This window comes from Rhineura floridana, chromosome 1 (assembly GCF_030035675.1).
Source record: "Rhineura floridana isolate rRhiFlo1 chromosome 1, rRhiFlo1.hap2, whole genome shotgun sequence".
Taxonomy (NCBI): Eukaryota; Metazoa; Chordata; class Lepidosauria; order Squamata; family Rhineuridae; genus Rhineura; species Rhineura floridana.
This window is the reverse complement of record NC_084480.1, coordinates 180067333-180095039: the sequence shown is the minus strand read 5'-3', so window position 1 is coordinate 180095039 and position 27707 is coordinate 180067333. Positions and strand designations below refer to the sequence as shown.

The 27707-nt window shown below is 42.9% G+C and overlaps 1 protein-coding gene across 1 annotated transcript in view; it reads right to left on the bottom strand.

Annotated features, from left to right (window-relative positions):
- Positions 1-657: 657 nt before the first annotated feature.
- NSUN2 (NOP2/Sun RNA methyltransferase 2) overlaps positions 658-27707 on the bottom strand; it is an 80953-nt gene continuing 53903 nt past the window's right edge. The window contains 8 exon segments of the mRNA XM_061588399.1: positions 658-1121; positions 1124-1452; positions 8409-8448; positions 9728-9866; positions 10305-10385; positions 13424-13559; positions 16119-16211; positions 24728-24879. Of these exon segments, the coding sequence (XP_061444383.1) occupies positions 1072-1121; positions 1124-1452; positions 8409-8448; positions 9728-9866; positions 10305-10385; positions 13424-13559; positions 16119-16211; positions 24728-24879 (1020 nt within the window). The 3' untranslated portion in view covers positions 658-1071.

Genomic DNA, 27707 nt, shown 5'->3' with positions numbered 1-27707 from the left:
GTTACCCTGTGCTGCCCCCTGCTGCTCCACCTTAATTATTATTACTATCTTAAATAAGGAAAATTCTATGAGCACATTTTAGTAGATCTATGGCTTGCTGTATCAACTGATTTTGGAAACTAAGCATGTCAAAGTCTGGAATGCACAACGAGTTTCAAGACTTAGAATCAAGAACTGCCTCTACCGGTGTTTTTAAGCATTCTGCTTTCAGGGATAAAGCAGAAAAATCAATGTTTAGCTGGTTCAGAATATAAGATTTGACAAATATCAAGTGAGATTATTCTTAAACTTAATCCTCTGGAAAAATCCATGGGCATGTGTTGCTTCATGCTGGAAATGGTAACCAGCATTTTAAAAGTACAATACTGTCCGCCCCACAGGTGAAGAAAGCTGGTTGACTTGACACCACCAAGAGTAATGCGGTACGTTCTTCATGTTAGAGGATGCACCATGAGATTTAGCCTAGTGTAAAACACTACAAATATAATTAACTATATGCTGTCAACATCTGGAGTTAAAATTTGATTTATATTGATGCATTTTTATATCTGTGTTTTTTTGTAAGCCGCCTTGAGGGCCTTTTGGCCAAAAGGCGGGGTAGAAATAAAATGATGATGAATGATGACGATTTAAAATTTCATGTCAACACACTTCAAGTACACAGGAACAAAAAGAAATTTATTGGGTGTATATCAAAGTTGGTAAATTTTGTTTGATAGGTTCTATTACGAAAAACCAAGCAAATTCATAGTCCAATTTTACAAGTTATAGTTGCTACTTTAAATTTTTTAATCCGGACACTGACAAATGTCATTTTAGTGATGCAGAGTCCATTGCTGGCAACGGACCCACCAAAATTACATAGAATTTACACAGTACAAGAAGTAAATATGAAAACAATTTATATTTTAAAAAATAAAACATGAGGAAATTCTTGTAAAATGGTTCCCATACCACATTTTACTCCAAAAAACTGTAATAGCCTTTTAACAAAATTTGTTTCTAGATGCTTAACTGCAGCATAAATATCTAAAACAATGCACATAGTCTATGAAAGTTAACTTCTTAGGCCTATTTATCACTAAGGTCAGTATTATCTTTGATTTCTATATTTTTGGTTCATTTTTGACACTGGAAGAAAGGCTTTCTACCACCCCCGTTTCTATGAGTTCCTTTACAGGTTGCCCGTTCAGTCCATCATTTATTTGCACAGATATCTGATTGTTTTCCTTGGCTTTGCATTCCAAGTCCATTTCTTCGAGCACTTGCTCTGTGGTGTCTGTGGTTCCTGCTTCTGTTTTACCTTCTACTTCTTTCCTCTTTGCTTTGAACACCTCAACTCCCATCATTCTCAGGTAATGCAACCTCTCATTCTTGGGCACAAAGGCACGAAGGGAAGTCTTGCCTAGCCAGCCGCACAGCACAATAGAACACTGAAGAGTATCAGGCTTTCTACAAACAGAGATCATTAGCATTTTAAAGAGAAAATAAAACTTGAAAATTTAATAACGCACACGGTTTCAGTAGGCTAATGCTTCGTCAATAACTGTAAATTCTGCTGCCACATTAATGGATTTATTAATTTTAAACAACATTGCTGGCTAGTTTTAAAAGCGCTCTAATTGGATCAGTGCCCAAGCTCAATTGCAGAGCACATGTCCTGCCGTGAAGATGATCACGTCATATTCCCAGCACTTCCAGTGAAAAGGGATTTCAAATAGCAAGGCTAGGAGATCTTGAAGAGGGCTGCCAGTTAGAGCATACAACACAGGGTTGATGGTTGAATGGTCTGACCCGGTATAAAAAAGGTAAAGGTGTCCCCACACTTGTAGTGCGAGTCGTTTCCGACTCTTAGGGTGATGTCTTGCGACGTTTACTAAGCAGACCATATATATGGGGTGGGATTGCCAGTTCCTTCCCCAGCCTTTCTTTACCCCCCAGCGTATGCCGGGTACTCATTTTACCGACCACGGATAGATGGAAGGCTGAGTGGACCTCGGCCCCTTTTACCGGAGATTCGACTTCCTCCTTCCATTGGAATCGATCTCCGGCCGTGAGCAGAGCTTCGGCTGCATCACTGCCACTTACCACTCTGCGCCACGGAGGATCTGACCCAGTATAATGTGTGTTATTTTAAATGTAGGTTTCATATATTTGTATATTTCTTTTATTAATTGTCTTCAGGGCTGGAAGGGTACAAATGTAAATAAACTCTTTCCAAAAGGGGGAAGACAAGACTTGGAAGAGCTTATGGAATTAAGAATGCCAACTTCAACATACTATTAGTCCATTTGCAGTAATTAATAATTGAGAACAATTTCCAGGAAAGGTCACAGTACACTGGTCTGAAGCAAAAGATAACCTATCTGCAGCCAATTTTTCCTCCTCCGCTGCCTCATTAACCCTACCATCAACATATCCTCACCAGACTCTAAGCTCCCACATGGAAATAGTGATGACAAGATGAATCACACACCACAGCATGGCATGTGGTTGTCTAAACCATAGCAATTCCTATCTAGCTGTTTCTGAAAACATGCTCTCTGTTTATCTAAAGCAAGCCTTCACAATGTGACCCACAAGCCATATATACTGCGCCCTCTTTGGCTCTTCCCAAGTAGACAACAAAACAGGAGATATATCCAGTCCTTGGTGGGCTGCCGTATGTAGCTGTTGGGTCAAAAGTTGTGCAAGTGTGGCTGAGGAATATCATTATCAGAAAAGCGTGTGCGGGTGTGTCTGTGTATATTCCACCCTTGTAGCCTAACCCTAAGCAGGTTTTCCTGCTTAGTGGCACCTTGCAGGACCAGGCCCCAGGTACTCAGCCAGCTGTGGCTGATACTGTTCCATCTGTCCCTTCTTTGGAGGGGATATATAAGCCGGCTGGCTGAGGGGGCTTGGGAGACCCAATGTCTGCAAGGGGAAGAGGACCATCGCTGCCCAGGGAGGGAGAGCCATCAGCCTGCCTGTGCTGCTGCTGCTGCTCATCGCTTCTGAGCCCCTGACGTTACAGCTGCCACTGTTGCGATTCGTGGCTATTGGGACCCTGCTGTTGTTGCTGTGCTATTTGTGCTATTTGGGTGTATGAATGGTTGTATGAATGAGTGTGTGATTGTGTATGGAGTATGAGTTTTTTTTTTATTTTATTTTTATTATGTGCCTGGGGGATAGGGTGTTGGGAGGGAGGACCAGAGGGGGCCCCAATCAGCGCAGTGACGGGTAATGGGAGGTATGGCGCTGTGAGGAGGACTTGCCAGTTAAGGGGAACTCGGCCCAGACAACTGGTGGCTGTGCCGTGTTCCGGTCCTCCTCACATCCACAGGATTGCTGGTAGTTCTACCAGCCAACTCTCGGATCTCCAGTTGCTGCTCTTTAATGCCAGATCGGTAAATAATAAAACCTCCCTCATCTATGATTTAATCATGGATGAGGCGGCCGATCTGGCATGCATTACCAAAACCTGGGTGAGCGATCTGGGAGTTATTAATCTCTCCCAGTTGTGCCCACCTGGGTATTCGGTTCAGCATCTGGGTAGATCCGAGAGTCGGGGAGGGGGAATTGCTGTGGTCTATAGAAGTTCCATCTCTCTTGTTAGGCACCCCATCCAAGTGGCTAATGGCCTGGAGTGTCTGCACATTACGTTGGGCCAGTGAGACAGACTGGGAATACTGTTGGTGTACCGTCCACCCTGCTGCCCAACAGCTTCCCTAACTGAGCTGACAGAGGTGGTCTCAGACTTGGTGTTGCGATCTCCCAAACTTTTGATATTGGGGGATCTCAACATTCATGCCGAGGCCGCCTCTGGAGCGGCTCAGGACTTCATGACCTCCATGACAGCCATGGGGCTGTCTCAATTTGTTGCTGGCCCGACGCATGTGTCAGGACATACTCTAGACTTGATTTTTGCCACTGGAATGGGGGAAGGTGATCTGGGAGTGAGGAATCTTACATCTATTCCTTTGTCATGGACAGATCATCGCCTCTTGAGATTTAGACTCACATCGTCTTCTCCCCTCTGCAAGGGTGGAGGACCAATTAAGATGGTCCATCCCCGGAGACTAATGAATCCTGAAGGATTTCAGAGGGCTCTGGGGGATTTTCCGGCTGATAAAACTGACGATCCTGTCGAAACCCTGGTCACTCTGTGGAATACGGAAATGACCCGGGCAGTTGACACAATCGCCCCGGTGCGCCCTCTCCATTGCAGAGCTCAATTGGCCCCTTGGTTTACCGAGGAGCTAAGAGTGATGAAGCAAGAAAGGAGACGGTTGGAGGGTAAATGGAGACGAACTCCCGACGGCTGTAATTATGCACTTGTGAAGGCCTCCATGAAACACTATGTGAAGGCGGTGAGGATGGTGAAGAAGCAATACTTCGCTACCTCCATTCAGTCATCTTGTAACTGCCCAGCGGAACTTTATAAGGTTGTCCAGAGACTTTTACACTCTGGTTCTCCGGACGCAATATTACCATCAATAGCACGCTGTAATGAGTTTGCGAGGCACTTCCAAGACAAGATCATAAACATCCGTCGGGACCTTGACTCCAATATTGTAACAGTTGAATCTAATGAGGTGTCCAGAACACAGTCTTGTCCTGTTTTATTGGATGAGTTTCAGTTGGTACAGCTCGAGGATGTGGACAAGGTGCTTGGACAGATACGGGCGACTACTTCCGCTCTGGACCCTTGCCCCTCGTGGCTAATAAAAGCTAGCAGAAATGGAACGGCCGGCTGGGCCAAGGAGGTAATTAATGCCTCGTTACGAGAGGGAGTGGTCCCACCTTGCCTGAAACAGGCGGTAGTGCGACCGCTCCTAAAAAAGTCCTCCTTGGACCCTGATAACTTTAACAACTATAGGCCGGTAGCAAATGTTCCATTTCTGGGCAAGTTTCTAGAGCGCGTGGTCGCTCGCCAACTCCAGGCCCTCTTGGATGAAACTGATTATCTGGATCCATTTCAATCCAGCTTTCGGCCGGGGTTTGGTACAGAAACAGCCTTGGTCGCCCTGTATGATGACCTCTGTCGGGAGAAAGACAGAGGGAGTGTAACTCTGTTGGTTCTCCTTGATCTCTCGGCGGCTTTTGATACCATCGACCATGGTATCCTTCTGGGGCGACTCGCGGAGTTAGGAGTTGGAGGCACTGCTTGGTGGTGGCTGCGCTCCTATCTTGAGAATCGTCTCCAGAAGGTGATGCTTGGGGAACACTACTCGAGTCCCTGGGTGCTCCAGTATGGGGTCCCGCAGGGCTCAGTTCTGTCCCCCATGCTTTTTAATATCTATATGAAGCCGCTGGGTGAGGTCATCAGGAGTTATGGAGTGCATTTCCAGCAATATGCTGATGATACGCAGCTCTATTTCTCCTTTTCATCTTCTTCAGGTGAGGCTGTTGCTATACTGAACCGCTGCCTGGCCGCGATAATGGACTGGATGAGAGCAAACAAACTGAAGCTCAATCCTGACAAGACTGAGATGCTGTTAGTTGGGGGGGCCCTCTGCTCAGATGGTTGATGTCAGACCTGTCCTAGATGGGGTTACACTCCCCCTAAAGGAACAGGTCCGTAGTTTGGGGATCTTATTAGATCCGCTCCTGTCACTTGAGGCCCAGGTAGCCTCGGTGGCACGAAATGCGTTCTACCAGCTTCGGCTGGTAGCCCAACTACGACCCTATCTGGACAGGGAGAACCTAGCCTCAGTTATTCATGCTCTGGTAACCTCTAGATTGGATTACTGTAATGCTCTCTACGTAGGGTTACCTTTGAAAACGATTCGGAAACTTCAGCTAATGCAGAATGCTGCGGCCAGAGTTCTTACTGGGACGAAGAAATTCGACCACATAACACCTATTCTGGCCCAACTGCACTGGCTTCCAATATGTTTCCGGGCCAGATTCAAAGTGTTGGTCCTTACCTATAAAGCCCTTAACGGCACTGGACCGCAATACCTGGTGGAACGCCTCTCCCGCTATGTTCCTACCCGTTCACTCCGCTCGACGTCTAAGGCCCTTCTCCGGGTCCCAACCCATACAGAGGCCCGGAGAACAGTAACAAGATCTAGGGCCTTTTCGGTGGTGGCCCCCGAATTATGGAATGCCCTCCCAGATGAGATACGCCTGGCGCCTTCTCTGTCATCTTTTCGGCGCCAGGTAAAAACCCACCTCTTCACCCAGGCATTTTAAAGTATTTAAGCTTTTAATCTTATTTTTTTTTAGTTTTCTTTCACTTTGTTTATATAATGTTTATATTGTCTGCGCAATACACACTTGCTGTATTTTAAATATTGTGGTTTTATCATGTTGTACACCGCCCTGGGAGCTGCTAGCTATAGGGCGGTTTAGAAATGCAACTAAATAAATAAATAAATAATTTCCTGGAAGCATAGTCCTGCAGACCTCCATGGGACTCTATTTCTTAGTAACCCCAGTTTTTTGGGGGCCCTGGCCTCTGCTTAGAACAAGGAGGTGAGCTGGGCTGCTGATAAAATTGCTCCCAAATGTTCTCAACTTAGCCGCTAAACTGAATCAGCTCCCTCGTATTCCGAGGAGCTGAGGGCGATGAAATGGCAAGGTAAGCATGAATGGCAGAAGACTTCCATGAATACAACTGAACAAAGATGAGAATCCATTTGTGTTTTTATTCTGTGGCAGTGACGCTGGTAAAGAAACCATACGGCAATCAGACCACTTGCCTTCTTTGCTCTCCTGGCTCTGCTGATGCTGGAGATCTGGAAGCAGCTGAAGAGTTGCCTGCAACAGGTTTATTAGGAGGCGGGTTTTTTTGAGAGGCTGGAGGAGCACCTAAAGCCAACAGCGGGAGTTCAAGTGAGCCCTGCTAAGAACCCTCTGACGAAGGGCAGGAATGTGGAAGGCTGACTGTAGCTGTGCTCTAGAATGCTTATGAAACCTGTGCTTTTTGTTTTGCCTGAACATTTGGTTCAATAAAGTAATTGTTAATCATTTCTTAATTATTAACTGTTGAATGAATTGTGGATATAAAACCGATATTATCAGTACTGGATATTGGGTGGTATTCAAGGCTTGCCCTATTAGAGTAGACCCATTGAAGTTAAAAGACATGACTTAGGTGCTTTACCTTCAATGGGTCTACTCTGAAAAGAACTTGGTTGAATAAAACCCATTGTTAACAGATGCTTTATGGACTACAATTGTTTAATTGGTAATATTATTTTTTTTTATGAGGAGAAGGATTATTATGCTCTAGTGAGAAGGCAGAGGCTGAAAGGGAGATAGGATGCAGTATCTGAGTGGTGGCTGAGAAGCTACAGGGGGCTCTACTCCAGTTACTGCTGTGATGTGAGAAAAGAAGTTATTTGTATCCCTCTTCTCAAAATGGTGCCTGGTGTGAAAAGGCCAAGCTGGTCAAGAGAGCATCCTAACTACTTTCCTAACACACTTCCCAAGTTGGAGGGAAGGTCTGCTTCTCTGGGGGGGGGGGGGTCCGCTCTTGCTTGTTTGCAAAACAATACTTTTCACAACAGCCGTCTGTATGAAAGGATTCTGGCAGGGGCCTTTCCCAGATTTCATCAGACCCACCATGGCAAAAAGTGGCAGGATGGGTAGGCTGAAAATGCAGCAGCAGCATGGGGTTCTCTGAACACTCGGGCGGTACATACAGCAGCTCTCTGTGGAAGCTCTCAAGCTGTTGAGGGGACACCTTTTTAGCTTTGAAGGACTTAATGACATTTTCATGTTGTCCCTTTCTCTTTGATGCAGTACTTATTTATTTATTTATTTATTAAATTTCTATACCGCCCGACTAGCATAGCTCTCTGGGTGGTGAACAAGAAAGCAAACAGGTATATACAATAAAATCCAATAACATACAACAAAAAATACAAAAGATAAAAAATCTAAAAACAATTACAGTAGGTTTTAAAAACTTGAATTCCTATCCAATGGAGCGATAAGATTGGGGGGGGGAGTGAAAGTATAGAGCTGAGAGAAAAAAGTAAGGTTTGTGGGGGGTTGTAGGAAAGGCAAAGAATTGTAGGAAAGAGCTAAGAAAGTTGAAAATGAAGGAAAGGATTGTAAAGAACTAACAAACGCTGAACTAAGAGGAACTACAAAAGGGCTCTGCCCTGGCCTCTTAAACAGGGGCACAAAAGCTTCAGTTTCCCCAAAGCCCGTTTAGCTGTTGCTGCTGCTGCAGCTACTAATAAAACAAACAGCAGAGGTAGCTGCTAAATAAGTATATGTGTGCTGAAAAAAACTAGAGGCACAAGTCCGTCAGAGTTAACCACTTTTGATTTCAGTGGAAGAGAAGTTAAGCTCATGCCAAACTTTCCCGGTGAATTCAATAAAAATTAAAATTCTGTCTCTATGTACATGAGAGAGAGAGGGGGGGGGAGAGACAGAGAGAGAGAGAGAGAGAGAAAACACTGGTTACTTACTCTGGATCTGGTTCATACTTCAGGACTATGCTCCCCATAGCTGCAAGAAAGAGTGCATGAAATATTAGACAACATCAGGACCTGCTCCATTCTCCACCCCCACAGGGCCAACTGAAACCATCTGTAGAGTGGAAAGGAAGAACAGAGGAAAGGAGGCAGGCAAAGGCAACATCCGAGCCTGCTTCAGTCTGATTCAAGTTCAGCCATGATCAGAGTGAGAACTAAGTACAACTAAATGAAGGTGATCATAATGGCTACAGTGTTCTAGGGCAGGGATGGGGAACCTTTATGACCTGGTGGGCCAGACCTTTATCTCTCCCCACCCCATGGGTCAACTCTGACAGGTGGGTAGGGCAACCTACCTGTTGATCTACTGATATTATGATGATGTCAAAGTTGACCCACAGGGTGGGCGAGGGGTCTGCTTGGCCAGTGTGTTCCCTTCAATCAAGCAGGACTGAAGTCTCCATTCACCTGCTCTCTGCAGGGGTTTGCTTCACCAACATGTTCCCCACAGGGAACATGCTGGCAATGCAGTATCCGGCAGGATTGAACCCCACTCTCCATCAGCTGGAGTCACTCAGTGACAGCTGATTGACAGGTGGGAAAGGTTTGAGGAAAATGGCCTCGCTGACCAAACTGTACCCCTGGCGGGCCAAGATTGGCCTGCAGACCAGTGGTTCCCAACCTCTGTTCTAGGGTAGGGTCTGAAGATACATGAGGCCATCACCTTGCTGAAATAAGCAACCGTGGATCTGATTAGTGCCTGGATGGATGACCACCTGGGAACCACATATGTGCTGCCTTGGATTCCATGATAGAAGAAAGGTGGGACATACTTGTAAGAAAATAAAAAATAAAATAAATACAATGGGCTTGTTCCAGGCTAAGCAAAAATTCTACGGCACAACTGTAAAGTTTGTACAATCTTGTTCCTCTGCCTCTATAAAACTTGATTAGTAGAGACTGTGTTTATTAGTGCAACCTTTCCCAACCTTTGGGTCCCCAGATGTTGCTGGACTACAATTCCTGTCGTTCTTGACAATGGCCATGCTGGCTGGGGCTGATGAGGGCCCAAAGGTTGGGAAAGGCTGTATTAGAGGACTCTTGTTCTTCAAACCTTCCTTGGAATACACTGCAAAGCTGAAATTAGGGAGTTACTACTACTAAAAAATGTATGGAGCTGAGGCAGGTGAATAAACTATTAATATTTTTCACAAAACTGGTAGCACAATGTCTGCTACCACTCTGAAGAAAAGAATTAACAATATTTCTAACCTTTACATCTCAGGTAATAGTAATCAGAAGTAAATGCTTACCCATCCCTTTGACTTGATTGCGTGCCTCAATACTGAGTTTACTGAAGAATGGATTCTCTTCTGTCAGTAGTACTTTAATATCTTCTATACTGGCATTTATAATCCTTGCATTAATGAAGGGATACAATGTATATATTCCCTGCAAGTAAAATACAAAACCTACTTTTAAGATATAGTTTTTGCTTTCTTACCAGCAGAGGTTTGGTCATTTTACCAGTCCAAACATCCCCCCTCCCTATCCTGCTAAACACCTCTTTAAATTAATGCTTTAAATATTTTTACCATTGCATCTATAACAAAGATTGCCAATTTCAACTGCTCCACCCCCACTCCAAATCAGTTCATTGTTAACAAAAGAAAATATGCAATGAATTGATAATATCTGGTATGTCAATTGAGCATTACAGCAATATACCAAAATGAAATCAGAGTATCACCAGAACTTTCATTTCTTGCACTTTGAGTATAACAGTATCAGGGAAGCAAGAGATATATTTCAAAGTGCACTTTTGTCAGGCCTAGCTGCCACAATATAAATAAATACTTCCACAACTAAGCTTACTGCTGTCATTGTTACCTCTTGTGCTAATCTGAAGGCACAGCCAAATTGTTCCCCATCACTATTGCGGCACCACACTTTTATTCCCGTGTTAATAACCTAAAATAGGGTTTTAAGAAAGCAAAATATTAATTAAGCATTCCAATAGAGAAGAGTGTATTTCAAGTGGCTTAGCAGGCATCAACACCAGTAAAAGGACACAACCTACTTATCTTGTTAGAGTAAGGCATTGAGTAAAAAGACGTGTGTCTTACTAAAAGTCACAGGTAACCATACATGGTCTACTCTGAAGATCTGTTCCTCACAAAATATTTTTATTTATTTATTTATTATTAAATTTGTTAGTCGCCCATCTGGCTGGTTATCCAGCCACTCTGGGTGACGTACAAGATAAAACAGTATATAAAACAATTAAAATTTAAAAACAGTAGAAAACTAGCCCATCTCAAACACCTGCCTAAAAAGCCAAGTCTTCAGGGTCCTGCGGAAGCTCATTATAGACGGGGCATGGTGTAGGTCACTAGGGAGAGAGTTCCAAAGGGCGGGGGCCACTATTGAGAAGGCCCTCTCTCGAGTCCTCACCAGCCTAGCTGTTTTGACTGGTGGGATCCAGAGAAGGCCCTCTGAGGTTGATCTTGCTGAGCGGCATCCCTGTCAATGCTGGAGGCGCTCCTTCAGATAGGCTGGGCCACAACCGTATAGGGTTTTAAAGGTTAAAACCAACACCTTGAATTGGGTTCGGTACACAACCGGTAACCAATGCAACTCCTTCAACACAGGAGTGATGTGATCTCTACGGCGGCTGCCTGCAATCAGACGCGCCGCTGCATTCTGTACCAATTGTAACTTCCGAACCATTTTCAAGGGTAACCCCACATAGAGCGCATTACAGTAGTCTAGGTGAGTGGTGATCAGGGCATGTACCACCGGTGGGAGCAGATGATTGGGAAGGTAGGGGCGTAGCCTCCGTATCAGATGGAGTTGATACAGAGCTTCCCAGCTTACAGCTGAAACTTGAGCCTCCATAGACAGCTGGGAGTCAAGAAAGGCTACGGACCTGGTCTTTCAAGGGCAATCGTACCCCGTTAAGCACCAGGTCTATCTCTCCCAACCTTCCCTTGTCTCCCACAAACAGCGGTTTTGTCAGGATTCAGCTTCAGCTTATTCCTTCCCATCCAGCCACTCACTGACTTCAGACACTTGGACAGGGTTTCCACAGCCAACCTTGGTAAGATTTAAATGAGAGATAGAGCTGCGTGTCATCCGCATACTGATGACATTGCAGCCCAAATCTCCTGATGATTTCTCCCAGCGGCTTTATATAGATGTTAAAGAGCATTGGAGAAAGGATAGAACCCTGTGGCACCCCACAAGTGAGGGGCCAGGGATCTGAAACCTCCTCCTCCAATGCTACTCTTTGGTATCTCCCAGAGAGGACGGAATGGAACCACTGCAATACAGTGCCCCCAATACCTAACCTCTGCAGGCGGTCCAAGAGGATAGCATGGTCAACGGTATCAAAAGCCTCTGAGAGATCGAGGAGGACAAGGAAGGTGCCTTCGCCTCTATCCCACGCCCTTCTCATATCATCTACCAAGGCGACCAAGGCTGTTTCAGTCCCATGTCCCGGTCTGAAGCCCACCTGAAATGGATCCAGATAATCCGCTTCTTCCAAGTGTGCTTGCAACTGTTTAGCCACCACCCACTCAACTGCCTTGCCTAAGAATGGCACATTTGAGACTGGGCGAAAGTTGTTCAAATCTTGAGGGTTCAAGGAGGGCTTTTTTAAGATTGGTTTTATTATCGCTTCCTTGAGCATTGATGGCATTATTCCCTCTTCAAGCGATGCATTTACCATCAGCTTGATCTTGATCCCAGTCGATCTTTGCAGCTCATAATGAGCCACGAAGGGCAAGGATCCAGTAAGCAGGTGGTCGGCCTTAGAGTTGAAAGCACCTTGTCCACTTCATCAGAAGGAAGAAGCTGGAACCGATCCCACGCCACCGAAGCAACACTGTTCACCTCTGGCTCACTCTCTGAATCCACAGTGTACGGAATATCGCTTTTGATACGATTGATTTTATCCGCGAAGTGTTTAGCAAACTCGTCACAGGAGACCTTATCATGTTCCATTGGTTCCGGAGCAACTGGACCGACCAGGCTCTGGACCACTTGGAATAGTCTCATGGGACAGCACTCTGTAGAAAGACACAGAAGAGGATAATGATTCCTCATAAATGACCCCAGGTGAGCATGGCTTACCTCAGCCTCTCATAAAGGAATGGTAACCAGAAGCTTATATAAGGTTTAGGTATCTAGTCAGAGGAGAAAAAGCAAGAGGACTGGAGAAAGTACATGAACTAGATATAAGTGACAGTCCTCACTAAAAGTGAGAGTTTGAGGAGGGGGAAAGGGGCTGCCAGGAGAGAAGCCTCTAGGCTATTTAGGAAAAGCCACTGCAAAGGAAAATAGAAGCACAGTGAAGGCCCCAGTTAACCTGTATGGAGCACTTCCTAGGGCTAGAGTTGAGAAGAATCTGCTTCCCTTCTCTATTTTCCTCAGCAAGGAACAACACTTTTAAAGCACTCCTTTCTCCTTTCACGTCAGTGCAATATGCCTGGTTTTGAAAGAAGCAAGTTGCTATGTTTTCTTATTCACAGATATGAACATTGTCAGGGAAAAGTTGTGCCCCATCTGGATCAAATGAAATGTTACATCAGAAAACAGGTTCAATAGACAGAAAGGCAAGTACCGTCATGCTGGATCATCGACAAAAGGCCTATTTAGTCTAGCATTGTTCTCTCACAGTGGCTCAACAGATGCCCTTATGGACCCCAGGGACAAGACGTGAGTGGAACAATACGTAGAAAACTACTTTATACTGAGTAAGACCACTGGTCCATCTAGCTCAGTACTGTCTACACTGACCGGCAGTGGCTCTCTAGGGTTTCAGGCAAGATTCTCTCCCAGCCGCACCTGGAGATGGTAGAGACTGAAGCTGGGACCTTCTGCATGTTGCAGGGCACAACTTTTCCCAATTGATCCCCAGCAACCAGTATTCAAAGTATCACCACCCCCACTCCTAGCACTGTTGTATATTTGGACTTTCTTAGTGAAAACAGAAGTACAAGTCAAACCTTTAGCTTTTCACTGTTGTTCAGTAGTATATCCCTTATTTCCTTGGAAACCATGTACAATTGTCTCTTCTTTCCTTCCTGAGTACGAGTTAACAAATTCTTCTTGGGAAATAAAGGATCTAGTGCATAAAAATTCCTAAAAATAAGTAAGTATATTCACACTTGATTATTCTGCTGTTGTTGCTATACTGTTGATTTTTATAGTGTGTTTTGTTGACAGCTTTGAATATTTTCAGAAAAGGTATATAAATGTTGATCTTAATGGGATTTGTGCACCTATAACTTGAAAAGAAGATTTTTTTAAAATCTGAACAGATATGAAGATATAAAGCAAATTAATATTGGATCACTGGTATATGTAGACCTGAATGGGGTTATAAGAAATCAGTTGAAATATATATTGGATGGAGACTAAATAATCTTATCATGCAGGAGGATAAGGCAACTTCTGGAGGATTTGAGACATAATTTTTTTTTCCAAACCAAAAGAAGGAATGGACTTAATTATAGTTTAGAAAAACTTTAATATGTACATCAGAGAAATATGTTTAAGTAAGACAGCCTCTTTAAAAAGCGAAAGAATATTCAAAGAGAAGAAAGTATAAGATGTTAGAAAAAGTACATAAAAAAAAGAATTAACACAAAAAGTAAGTAGAAATAGCCAGGAATAAAATGAAATTTATTACATGTTCACAAGCGCAGCAAAATCTTTGCTATACTTTAACAATTACTCTTTGAATGTGCAAAGAACCAGGACATGTTGTGAGTGAATCAAATAAATTTATATATTCCAAGAATTAAAGTTAAACAACAAATATTATAGTCTACAGAAGTTACTGAGGAGCTTTTTTCAGCTGGAACTCTGTACATGTCCCCAAACTATGTGTGAAATTTGGCTTTGCCCTAGGCCGTAGGGATGTCCTTGTGGTGAACAGAAAAAGACCCAATGTGTAAGAGTCAGTAATAATTCCAGCACATGCCAGCTACAACAGGACATTGCATCTGGCCCCAATTAATTATAGGATCCAATATCTAATGCAAGCGACATCCTGAATTCAGCAAGTAATCTCTCTTTGGGAATAAATGATTTCAGTTGAAAAATATATCTCACTGTTATTAAATCAATCAATCCTTTTGCCCACCCTGAACAAGTCCATGCTCTAGCCCATTTTCTTTCAGCGGGGCAAGGGCATGTTGCTGTGTTAATCAGGCCAAGAACATTCTGTTCACATTTCTTAGAAACTTCCAATCTCATCCCCTTTTGGCAACAACAAAATATATCCTTCCTAAAATAGACTGAATGAGAAACATCCCTATGGCCGGGCTTTCATCCTGTGCCAGTACAGTTAATTAACTCCACTCAGGATGACCCAGGTACTTTTCACCAATATCTTTTGTCATGAAATGTCACTCCAGGTTCCAACCCAGACCCTGTGTGAAAAAAACCCTTTCACATTCAGAGCGAGGCAGTAAGACATGTTTTCCTATAACTGGATGCACAACTTGTCAGCTCTGGGGGATATTTCCAAGAGGCTGCTATATATTACTCTTTTCTAAGACTTGCTGGCTGCACACCAGATTGCAGGAGTGGGCTTCTTTCTTTCCTTCTCTTAGGCTTTTAACTTGGTGGCGGGGAACCTCCAGCCCATGGACCTAATTTAGGGTTTGACTGAGAAGAGTCTTTGTGCTTGTGCTTTTCCACTCGCGCTAAATCTTGAGTGTATGTGTGTTTTGTTCAGATTGACAAAAAGTAAAATACTATGACCTGACTTAGGCATAAAATTAGGAAACAAGATGAATTGACTGTTTGGCCTGACACACAATATATTTAATTTTGAATTGTTGACTACTCACAGGAACTTCTGTGATCCTTTTGTTTATTTTGGAATAATTAAAAATAATAATAAAAATGGAGAAGGAGGGAGCCAATATTTAAAACAGGAACCTATACTTTTTAAAAAAACGCACTGATCATTTGCTTTCTTGTCACAGTCCCATGGTTTGGATCCAAAAATCTGTGAGCAGCAGGAGACAATGCAAGAGCAACATTCTGTGAAATCTTGGGTAAGCTACCCTATCGCATCAGGAGGTTGCATTACAGAGTGGAAAATGTGAATAAGGAAAACATAGGCTGTTGTATATTAGATATTTATATACAGCATCTACTTATAAAAATATCTTAAGGAACTGCTTGCAGAAACAGAAGAACTTTGGATCTGGGGTCACTTTCTTCATGCAGTAATCTCCTGCTAGGTGAGAAACAGTCTCTCTGAGTGGAAGGGGCTTGCCACTAGTGGAAGAGTACCTTTGAATCCCAAGACTGTATTTTTTAAAAATACTACGTCATCTAACATAAATCCAAAGTATATGAAATTAAGATACTGGCCAAATAAATAAATAATTTATTTATTGAATTTATATCCCTCCTTCCCTCCTGAAGGAGACCAGGGCGGTATTCAGATGAATACACATTCCAGTACTGTCAAAACACCTTCATTACATGTTATCCATAGCCATGTAACATGTGCCCCAGAGTTCACCATCAGTTTCTGCTCAAAATTTGTTTTAAAATTAGAACATTCTTAAATGAAGAAGCGCTTCATGTACTTTCAACTGTAACTGGACTGAATCACCCATGCAGTACCAGGTCTGACCATGGAATCCATTATATGGAAAATGAAAGATCTTTCCTTACTGAATAGGTGAAAATAGGAGGTCATCTTCAGAAAGGAACACAAACGGATCTTCCTTAAATCCAAAAAGCTTCATTTTTTTAGATGGAGGAGGCCTAGAAGAAATAGATTTATCCAAGGTCAACAATTTTTGGGTAGACTTGCAAAAATTCTGGTTGACAGGTTTTTCCCTCTGCCATAGGAGCTTGCTGACTTGGGCAATGCTAAGCAGTTTTGATGCTCAGAGGCACCTTGCAATTTCCCCTCCAAAACAGCTAAGAGAACACTCCATGTGCCTTTCCTGCAGAAAAGGTAGCCACTGGTTTGGCAATGAGGCACTTCAGATGCCTCCCCTTCAACGGCCAACCTCTTGCCTCCAGTCTTCCTCCCAACTTTGGAGCTGGGAACCAGGCAAGGATCACCACACAACTGCTGAACTGATCTTTGTCCGCTTTTGCAGTTTCAAAGTTGAGAGGAAGGCTAGTTACTTGACATACAGGACAGGGTGGTATCACACTCTCCATAGTGAATGTAAATACCAAAGCCTGGATATATCAAAGTTGATCAATACTGGTATAATTATATCAGTATTTGTTTTAGAGTGATACTTGCCAGAAACATATTTTTACAAACTGTTTCAATAGCAATTCTAGAATCCTTTCCCAGGTTATTCACTAATGCAGAAAAATAGAACTATGTAATACTACGACGATGCACTTATATAGAGCTTCAGTGTTCAAAGCACTTTGTATATATTCTCAGCTGTCCTTAAAACAGCTCTGTAAAGTTGTGCACTGTTATCTGCATTGGTTTTGGGTGGGTGGGTGGGTTTGGAAATTGCCTGTCTACAGCCAACCAGTAAGTTTAAAGCAACATTTGACCATGGTTTTTCCATCTTGGAATTCTAGTCATTACTGTACACCAACTTTCCAAAAACAAATCCAGTATTTCAACACCATTCATCACATTCATCACAGGGATGCTATAATCAAAATCACACAGATAAACTGGCCCTCACAGGCTGGTTTTTGTGATGGCCAGTGGCGTACCTAACGTATTTGACACCAGGAGTGGATCACTTTTTAACACCTCCCTCCTCTATACGACAAAAGGGCCCAGTGCTCTTCAACAGTTTTATTAATGACTTGGATGAGGAGGTGCAGGCAATGTTTATCTAATCTGCAGATGATACAAAATTGGAAAGGATAGCTAGTACCCTGGAAGACAGGAACAAAATTCAAAGGGATCTTGATAGGCTGGAATTATTGGGCTGAACACAGAATGAAATTTAACAGGGATATGTGCAAAGTTTTACACCTAGGAAAAAGAAACCAAATGCATAGTTATACAACGGAGGATACTTGTCTCAGCAATACTATGTGCAAGAAGAATCTTGGAATTGTTGTTGATCACAAACTGAACATGAGCCAACTGTGCAATGTGGCTGCAAAAAAGGCAAATGCGATTTTAGGCTGCATTAACAGAAGTATAGCTTCCAAACAGCGTGAAGTACTAGTTCCCTCAATTCAGCACTGGCTAGGCCTCATCAGGAGTATATTGCGTTCAGTTCTGGACACCTACTGCAAGAAGGATGCAGACAAACGAACAGGTTCAGAGGATAGACAAGGATGGTTAGGGGAATGGAAACAAAGCCCTATGTGGAGAGACTGAAAGAACTGGGCATGTTTAGCTTTGAAGAGAGAAGACTGAGGGGAGATATGAGAGCACTCTTCAAGTCCTTGAAAGGTTGTCACACAGAGGAGGGCCAGGATCTCTTCTTGAGCATCCCAGAGTGCAGGACATGGAATAATGTGCTCAAGTTACAGGAACCCAGATTTGAGCTGATCATCAGGAAAAAAAATGTCCTTTGTTGCTTTTGCACAACAGACTGCCATACCTATGCCATTGGAATTATTCTGTAACCATTGGTGCTTAAAACACACTACTGCCCATAGTTCAAAATGGCGTGAATTCTACGTGTTGCTTGTCTTTCATTCTTAAGCAACGTTTAATATTTATGAAAGTAACATACAACAAAAATGTGAATAACTACATTATGCACAAACAGAGGCCTTGGGAAACAATCCACAATACCTATCTGATTAAACAGTGAGGAAAATATATTATGATATAGCTTTCCTGCCAGAATTCCCACATACTTAGAAAACCTGAATTCCATGCAGAAATACCCAAATTGTTTCCCTTCATTATCACATTTGCTCTGTGTTATTTGTGCTATGTGATCAGAAATTAATGGCTGGCAGCATTTCTGCTAGTTATGTCATCTGCCCATTCTAATGTTTCAGCATTTGTGAACATTCTTAAAGCTTGTGGTCAGTCAACTGATCAAATAATTGTCTTTCAAAGCCATTTCCAATTTCTGCCGATAGCAATGCCTGTGTTAGCAGTATTACCTGAAACAGCATTTTGCATCTTCATAATGTATCCTGTTGAAGTTCTTGAGCAATTACTTAATTTGGGAAAATGTAGCATCCAATAATTATGCAGGTAAGAAGCCATAAACTATGCAGGTAAGAAGCCAGCAGTGGTGTGGGGGCTTTCCAGTGTTTTGCACCGCCTGCAGCATGTACGACTATCTGCCTGTTGGACAGAAGTCGTGGGTGTGCTCTCGGTGCAATGAGCTCCTGGCTCTCCGGGAACAACTTCATTTCCTTGAGGCCAAGGTGGCGGACCTGGAAAAGCTGAGAGAGGCAGAGAGGTGTGTGGAGGAGGCCTTCAGGGACGTTATAGCTGTGTCCCACTCCAACGATGATAGCTCTCCTACTATCATGGAGAATGATGGTCTCGGGGAAGGACAGCATCCAGCTGAGGAAGAGGGAAACGATCCCTTAGAAGGGACCCATTCCTTGGGGGATGAGCAGCTATCCTCTCGTGCCGAGGATATATCTCCAGGGGGTGGAGGGATCCTTGTAGTGGGTGATTCAATCATTAGGAACATAGACAATGGGGTGTGTGATGGGCGTGTAGACCGCAAGATGTTTTGCCTGCCTGGTGCGAAGGTTGCGGATATCGCCCGTTGTTTAGATAGTTTGGTAGACAGTGCTGGGAAGGAGTCAGTGGTCGTGGTGCACGTTGGCACCAACGACATGGGGAAATGCAGCCGTGAGGTCCTGGAAGCAAAATTTAGGTTGCTAGGTAGGATGCTGAAAGCCAGGACCTCCAAGGTGGCTTTCTCTGAAATGCTACCAGTTCCACGCGCAGGACCAGCCAGACAGGCCCAGCTTCGCAGTCTCAATGCGTGGATGAGACGATGGTGTCGGGTGGAAGGGTTTGGATTTGTTAGGCACTGGGGAACATTCTGGGACAAGCCGGGCCTGTACAAAAGGGACGGGCTCCACTTGAACCAGAATGGAACCAGACTGCTGGCACTTAAAATTAAAAAGGTAGCAGAGCAGCTTTTAAACTGACTGAGGGGGAAAACCCGACAGGAGCTGAGAAAGGTCCGGTTCGGAATAAACCTCCCCCCTGGGATAAAAACCAAAGAAATGATGAAATTTTAAAAGGGGTAGGCCTAGAAGTAGGCATTGTGAGAGCAGGGGCACAGGATATAAATTCAGAAGAGCAAAATTACCACAGGCCTAACCACAAGTGCCAAAGACACTTGAAGAGAGACACTGCTTACAAGTGCCTGTACGCTAATGCTAGGAGCCTCCGAACCAAGATGGGAGAACTGGAGTGCTTGGTCTTAGAGGAGAGCATTGATATAGTGAGCATAACGGAGACCTGGTGGAATGGAGAAAACCAGTGGGATACGGTTATCCCTGGATATAAACTATATCGAAAGGACAGGGAAGGACGTATTGGTGGCGGAGTCGCTCTATACGTGAAAGAAGGCATTGAATCCAGCAAGCTCGAAACCCCAAAAGAGGCAGACTCCTCCACAGAATCGTTGTGAGTGGTGATACCATGCCCCAGGAGGGACTTAATACTGGGAACGATCTATCGTCCCCCTGATCAAAATGCTCAGGGAGACCTTGAGATGAGATATGAAATTGAGGAAGCATCCAAACTAGGAAATGTGGTAGTAATGGGTGACTTCAACTACCCGGACATAGACTGGCTGCATATGTGTTCCAGTCATGACAAAGAAGCAAAGTTTCTAGATATTCTAAATGACTATTCCCTAGACCACTTGGTCATGGAACTGACCAGAGGGACGGCAACCCTGGACTTAATCCTCAGTGGGGACCGGGACCTGGTGCGAGATGTAAGTGTTGTTGAACCGATTGGGAGCAGTGACCACAGTGCTATTAAATTAAACATACATGTAACTGGCCAATTGCCAAGAAAATCCAACACGGTCACATTTGACTTCAAAAGAGGAAACTTCACAAAAATGAGGGGATTGGTAAAAAGAAAGCTGAAAAACAAAGTCCAGAGGGTCACATCACTCGAAAATGCTTGGAAGTTGTTTAAAAACACTATATTAGAAGCTCAACTGAAGTGCATACCGCAGATCAGAAAAGGTACCGCCAGGGCCAAGAAGATGCCAGCATGGTTAACGAGCAAAGTCAAGGAAGCTCTTAGAGGCAAAAAGTCTTCCTTCAGAAAATGGAAGTCTTGTCCGAATGAAGAAAATAAAAAAGAACACAAACTCTGGCAAAAGAAATGCAAGAAGACAATAAGGGATGCTAAAAAAGAATTTGAGGAGCACATTGCTAAGAACATAAAAACCAACAACAAAAAATTCTATAAATACATTCAAAGCAAGAGACCATCTAGGGAGACAATTGGACCCTTGGATGATAAGGGGGTCAAAGGTGTCCTAAAGAACGATAAGGAGATTGCAGAGAAGCTAAATGAATTCTTTGCATCTGTCTTCACAGTGGAAGATATAGGGCAGATCCCTGAACCTGAACTAACATTTGCAGAAAGGGATTCTGAGGAACTAAGACAAATAGTGTTAACGAGAGAGGAAGTTCTAAGCTTAATGGACAATATAAAAACTGACAAATCACCGGGCCCGGACGGCATCCACCCGAGAGTTCTCAAAGAACTCAAAGGTGAAATTGCTGATCTGCTAACTAAAATATGTAACTTGTCCCTTGGGTCCTCCTCCGTGCCTGAGGACTGGAAAGTGGCAAATGTAACGCCAATCTTCAAAAAGGGATCCAGAGGGGATCCCGGAAATTACAGGCCAGTTAGCTTAACTTCTGTCCCTGGAAAACTGGTAGAAAGTATGATTAAAGCTAGATTAACTAAGCACATAGAAGAACAAGCCTTGCTGAAGCAGAGCCAGCATGGCTTCTGCAAGGGAAAGTCCTGTCTCAGTAACCGATTAGAATTCTTTGAGAGTGTCAACAAGCATATAGATAGAGGTGATCCAGTGGACATAGTGTACTTAGACTTTCAAAAAGCGTTTGACAAGGTACCTCACCAAAGGCTTCTGAGGAAGCTTAGCAGTCATAGAATAAGAGGAGAGGTCCTCTTGTGGATAAGGAATTGGTTAAGAAGCAGAAAGCAGAGAGTAGGAATAAACGGACAGTTCTCCCAATGGAGGGCTGTAGAAAGTGGAGTCCCTCAAGGATCGGTATTGGGACCTGTACTTTTCAACTTGTTCATTAATGACCTAGAATTAGGAGTGAGCAGTGAAGTGGCCAAGTTTGCTGATGACACTAAATTGTTCAGGGTTGTTAAAACAAAAAGGGATTGCGAAGAGCTCCAAAAAGACCTCTCCAAACTGAGTGAATGGGCGGAAAAATGGCAAATGCAATTCAATAGAAACAAGTGTAAAATTATGCATATTGGAGCAAAAAATCTGAATTTCACATATACGCTCATGGGGTCTGAACTGGTGGTGACCGACCAGGAGAGAGACCTCGGGGTTGTAGTGGACAGCACGATGAAAATGTCGACCCAGTGTGCGGCAGCTGTGAAAAAGGCAAATTCCATGCTAGCGATAATTAGGAAAGGTATTGAAAATAAAATAGTCGATATCATAATGCCGTTGTATAAATCTATGGTGTGGCCGCATTTGGAATACTGTGTACAGTTCTGGTCGCCTCATCTCAAAAAGGATATTATAGAGTTGGAAAAGGTTCAGAAGAGGGCAACCAGAATGATCAAGGGGATGGAGCGACTCCCTTACGAGGAAAGATTGCAGCATTTGGGGCTTTTTAGTTTAGAGAAAAGGCGGGTCAGAGGAGACATGATAGAAGTGTATAAAATTATGCATGGCATTGAGAAAGTGGATAGAGAAAAGTTCTTCTCCCTCTCTCATAATACTAGAACTCGTGGACATTCAAAGAAGCTGAATGTTGGAAGATTCAGGACAGACAAAAGAAAGTACTTCTTTACTCAGCGCATAGTTAAACTATGGAATTTGCTCCCACAAGATGCAGTAATGGCCACCAGCTTGGATGGCTTTAAAAGAAGATTAGACAAATTCATGGAGGACAGGGCTATCAATGGCTACTAGCCATGATGGCTGTGCTCTGCCACCCTAGTCAGAGGCAGCATGCTTCTGAAAACCAGTTGCTGGAAGCCTCAGGAGGGGAGAGTGTTCTTGCACTCGGGTCCTGCTTGCGGGCTTCCCCCAGGCACCTGGTTGGCCACTGTGAGAACAGGATGCTGGACTAGATGGGCCACTGGCCTGATCCAGCAGGCTCTTCTTATGTTCTTATGTTCTTAATTGCACTTAATTGTCACTGTGGTTGTTGCAGAGTTTGCAACGGTTTTAAGATAGCAGGTTTTAAGCATGTGGACTTGCTTGTGGACTACACACAAACTTTCTACTGTTTTAAAGCAATGTTTTAGGACAAATCATGAGGCACAAAAGCCACTTGTTCAGTTCCTGCAACAAAGCTATTGTGATAAATAAAGCTGTATCTGCTTGACCTCTCACAGATAGAAGAATTGCTCTCTGCCAAGTGCATGGATAAAATTTAGCAAGGTTGTTTTAGCAGGTGGAGATCTCTGCAACAGTTCGTAGAATAGCACTTCCTCTGTCTTTTATCATAGCTTTTCCTATTGTTGACTCTTATTTTTACTTTTGCTCCAGAACAGACAGAAGAAGCCCACACTACAGCTCCTCAGCACTCCAGCATTTGAATGCTGACTCTCAGAAAATGTAGTACACATTTTCAGCCTGCACTCATGACAAGACCTCAAAGATGTTCAAAGTAACTCGCCTCGAAGGAAGCCTAGGCTTCGGTGGGCAACCGGGGGAGGTATTTTAATTTTAGTAAAGGGGGAAGGCAAGCCTTTGCCATGCCACTCAACTGGTGGTGGGTGGCCAGCAACATCGTGAGGCACCAAGAAACTACTCACCACACACAGCCGAGGCACCAGCACCCGCATGCTGCCTCTACAACCTGCCACCGTCTCTCTTTCTTTCTCCGTGCACATGCACACACCGGCAGCTCCCGGAGCCCCTCCACTCCCTTCCCTCACATGCACTCCTGTCGAATCCACACGTGCTCTCGAAAAGCCACCTCAGCAGGCCCGCACTGCACTGCTCGTGCCCAGTGCCAGCCTGCCTGCCTGCTGAGCCTAGGAGCGCCTCATGCCTGCCTATCGACCTCTCCTACTCTCACACGCTCTGACACCCACCCACCCGCCCACCCCATTGGGCAATGCACCCCCTTACTGCCTGCACCGGGGGCGGACTGCTCCCACCACCCCACCCTTGGTACGTCACTGGTGATGGCTCAGTAGGTAGTCTCATGTAATGCTCAAGTGGATCACTTCATTTGACAGTTCCTTCTTAAGGAGTATGTGATAAAACAGATAAGGATAAATCTCAGGATGGATAGAAGATGTGACATACATTAATTTGGAAGGGGAGGAGGCTATAATTAATGTTTTTTTAAATCTCTTCTAGTCCTAATATATTAAGAAAATGTTGCAACAATCTGTGCAAATTTGTAAGCAAAATAAAGCTTGCAAAAGGTTTAGCAATTGTTCTATTTGCCCAATTAATTCTAGTTGCAGAATTTGTGTTTTCTGTGTAGTTTTTATTTCAGCGCTAAACCTCAGACCTGTTGAATGTTAGCTGCTCTTACTGACAAATATAAACTATTTTTTGCCTTTTATCAGAAAACCCCATCCAAATCCAAAAAGTAATGAACTGAGAACTCTTCCAACCTGATAGTTGTACCTACTCTGCCTTCATTTTTTGTCTTCTGCTCCAGGTATATGAAGGGGAAGAGCTTGGCATCGTCTTGGAGAAAAGACAATGGAAGAAATGTTTATAGTGCTATTGGTTATAGAAGATGGGGTTAGGTGGGGAGAAGCACAGTGGGACATTGGAGAATATTTTTAGATATTTTTATAATTGTTATGTTCAGTTTGTTTTATTTATTCTGTTATTCTGTCATGTACATTGTTGAGATTTATTGTTTATTTATGTTTATTTAAAATGTGATGTGTTTTTCCTTTTAATTGTACCAAATATGAATTGTATATTATGTATTGTATATTGATTTTTATGTTGTAAACCGCCCAGAGAGCTTCGGCTATGGGGCGGTATAGAAATTTAATAAAATAAATAAATAAATAAATGATCTCAGAGCTCTGAGTGGAAAGGAAATCATGAGGCATCTCAGCTTTCCTACTGTTGAGTACTTGCTGGAATGATCAGCACAAGCACCACTAATTTTCAGTTTCTTACCCACAAACACCATCCTTCTTGTTTCCAGTACTCTCAGTTACCAAGGAGACTCCATCTTTTGCTTCTATGGCCACATGATGTTCAACAGTTTCTAAAGAACCCTGTTCTGCAGCTACAGGTGCTATGTCAACCAGCTCCTGTGGCACCTTGGGCTGGAAATATTCCAAAACAGAAGGATCAGTTCCAATGCATTTAAAAAATGTCTCAACGGCTACAATATACAGCATTCCCCTTGTCACTGTTTAAATTATATTCCTGTTAAAGAATCCAAATAGGAAAGAAACGTGAATGTTAACAGAAATATTTCCTTGAAAATCAGTTTAATACAAAGTTCAACTTAGTTTTCTAGAATACTGCTTGGAAATGTTTTCAAAGCTAGCAGCTTTATTGTTTTTCTTCAGGCACTCTGAACAAATGACACATTTAGGCTCCAATCTTTGTTAACCACTTTCCCTCTCTTCCCTATTTTTTTTTAGGTATGTTGTGTGTTTTTTAGTCTTAGTGTATTATAGATGAGTTTTGATCCAATATGTGTCTGTATGTACAATCTTCTTAATGCACTTTTCAGTGACATTAGAAGGTATGTTTCCTATCAAAGATAGCCTCCAGTTTGTACAAATTGTGCAGGATCTTTTGGCCAAAGGAATCTCAACGAACGTTTCCCAGAGCTGATCTGGCAAGACGAGTTTGTCTTCTGGGGCTTGCATTCTTGCTGGTACAAAGCACTGGAATTGTGCATTCTGTTCCCAGAGTATTTCGTAGTGGCCTTCTACTTAAGCTATTGCTGTTGAGCTTCCAGAAATGTTCTTATTTAGGGGCATTAATAAGAAAATTCTAAATTATCCATCAGTCTTCTTCTCTGACATGCAAATTAAAGAGGGACAACAACCTAAAACCCAGCATTCCATTGTAGGTAAAACACTCTATCACATATTTTTGTGTAAACTAAACCCCCCCCCCGCAAAAAAAAAAGGGAAAAGGAGCAAAAAGCACAGGATAGGAAATTATTTCTTTTTCTTATTGCATTCTTTTTGCTCCTTTTCCTCTTTTTTACATTCTACACTGCATTCTCTCAATGTATAACTTTACAGGAATGGCCACAAACCATGTAAGATGAAAAACCAGTTGTCTAGCAATAAATTTATAGGTACCTCAAAATCCCTAACATTTTGCATGAATGTAGGTTCTAAAATGAATTTGCATGAATGTAGGTTCTAAAATGGTAAAAGGTGCATTATAGATGTCTTTATACTGTCCTCAGTACAGAAGTTTTTTCCCCAGCTTAACATCCAAACACCTACGCCATGATTAAGCCACAGTTAAGTATTTTATGTCCCTGAAAAAAATGTAGTTTAAAAAAGTGAGTGACTCTGGCTGGATTGTACCACTAGTACACAGCCCAGTAAAATACATTCTTACACATATTCCCAACTGTAGATGTTTGCACTTTTACTTTCTTACACAATGATTTCACAGTATTTTCTACAATTATTTGAAGAATTTGTCAGAATGAGTTTGAATTACTAGAAAGGCCTGTTAGTGCCCATAAATGTTACAGGACATTCAAAACAGAAGTCAGCACCACTAGTACTCATTCTGTCACTTTGAGATGAGTATCTTGCAAGTGCTTAACAGTGCTTTGCAGCCCCAGCTTTTTTTCAGATCAAAGATATATGATACTTTGTGACACTAATGGAGAATTTTTATATATCCACACATATAGACGTAGATATTATAAGGTATATGTTTTAGAATCACAAGGAGCTAAGCAATAGGCCATAGGCCTTTTTGAGACCACAAAATCAAGTCTCATAGAGAGGCAAGTGAAGTTCAGCCTGAACCTCTTAACCATGGTTCCCTGACTTCATTTTATTTACATATATACAAGTCCTACAGGTTATATAGGTTAAGAAATATATTCGGGGAACCCTAAAAATCATAGGCATTAAAATAAGACCTGTGAGTAGGTCTAGAGAAGCAAGCAATGGTCAAAGTAAACTCAGTGTAAACTCCTGCACTTGCCAAGAACAGGCCTGTGCATGACTGACAATTATTAATGAGTGTATTGTTAAAGCAATGAGCATATAATTTGTGATTGATATATTATAAGACATAGTTGGCAATTACATTCTTTTGAATTTGAATAGAATACTAAACTACTGGAGAAAGTTTATAATGTTAGCAAAGCAGGAATGAGATAAACTTTAAGCTTTAATATTGATTTCTAAAATAACCCAGGGAGTTATATTGTAATTTTAATAAGTAAAATACAACTTTGTAAGTGGGTATTAATAGTAAAAAGGGCATTGTGGAGTGGTTTGCCTTTTCCATTCCTCTGAGGCTGAGAGACAGTGGCTGGTACAGATTTACCCAGTGTCTTGTTTTAAATGTATGGTACCAGGCACAGTACAGCAACTTAATCATTACCCTTCCTCTATAGTTAAGTATTTTAACAGTTAGGAATGGGAGTTCTAAGAAAATATAAGAAATAGGAACCCTTATTAAAACTGTGGCGCTCATGAAATTTCAGCCACCCTAAATTGAGGCAAACCAAAGCAGGTGTACCTGGGTCAGCCTGGCCAATCAGAAACAATGAAAGTACTGGGCTTGCTTGAAGGGACATTCACAATAGTAACTGGTTTTAACTGGCCCCAAAAATCATCAATAAGGTTAGACAGCAGAACAATGGTGATATTAATAAGATAGAGAGAATATTGGAATAAGAAGTAGAATTACCTAATGCTTTCTGATTGGTTTGGAAGGATTGCAGGGAGGAGGAACTGTGATGTTACGTGGGCAGGAACTTGTGGGATTGGTGAACTAATGTCACATGCTGTAACTGTACTGTATAAAAGAGCTTGCACACAGTGCCTCAGGGCAGTCTCTCCTGGATGTCTCAGAGGGACTGACCCTGCGTACGCTTGTAAAGTATAAGGGCCTACCTTCTTGCTTCAAGCCTGTGTCTTCAAATTTCTTCAAG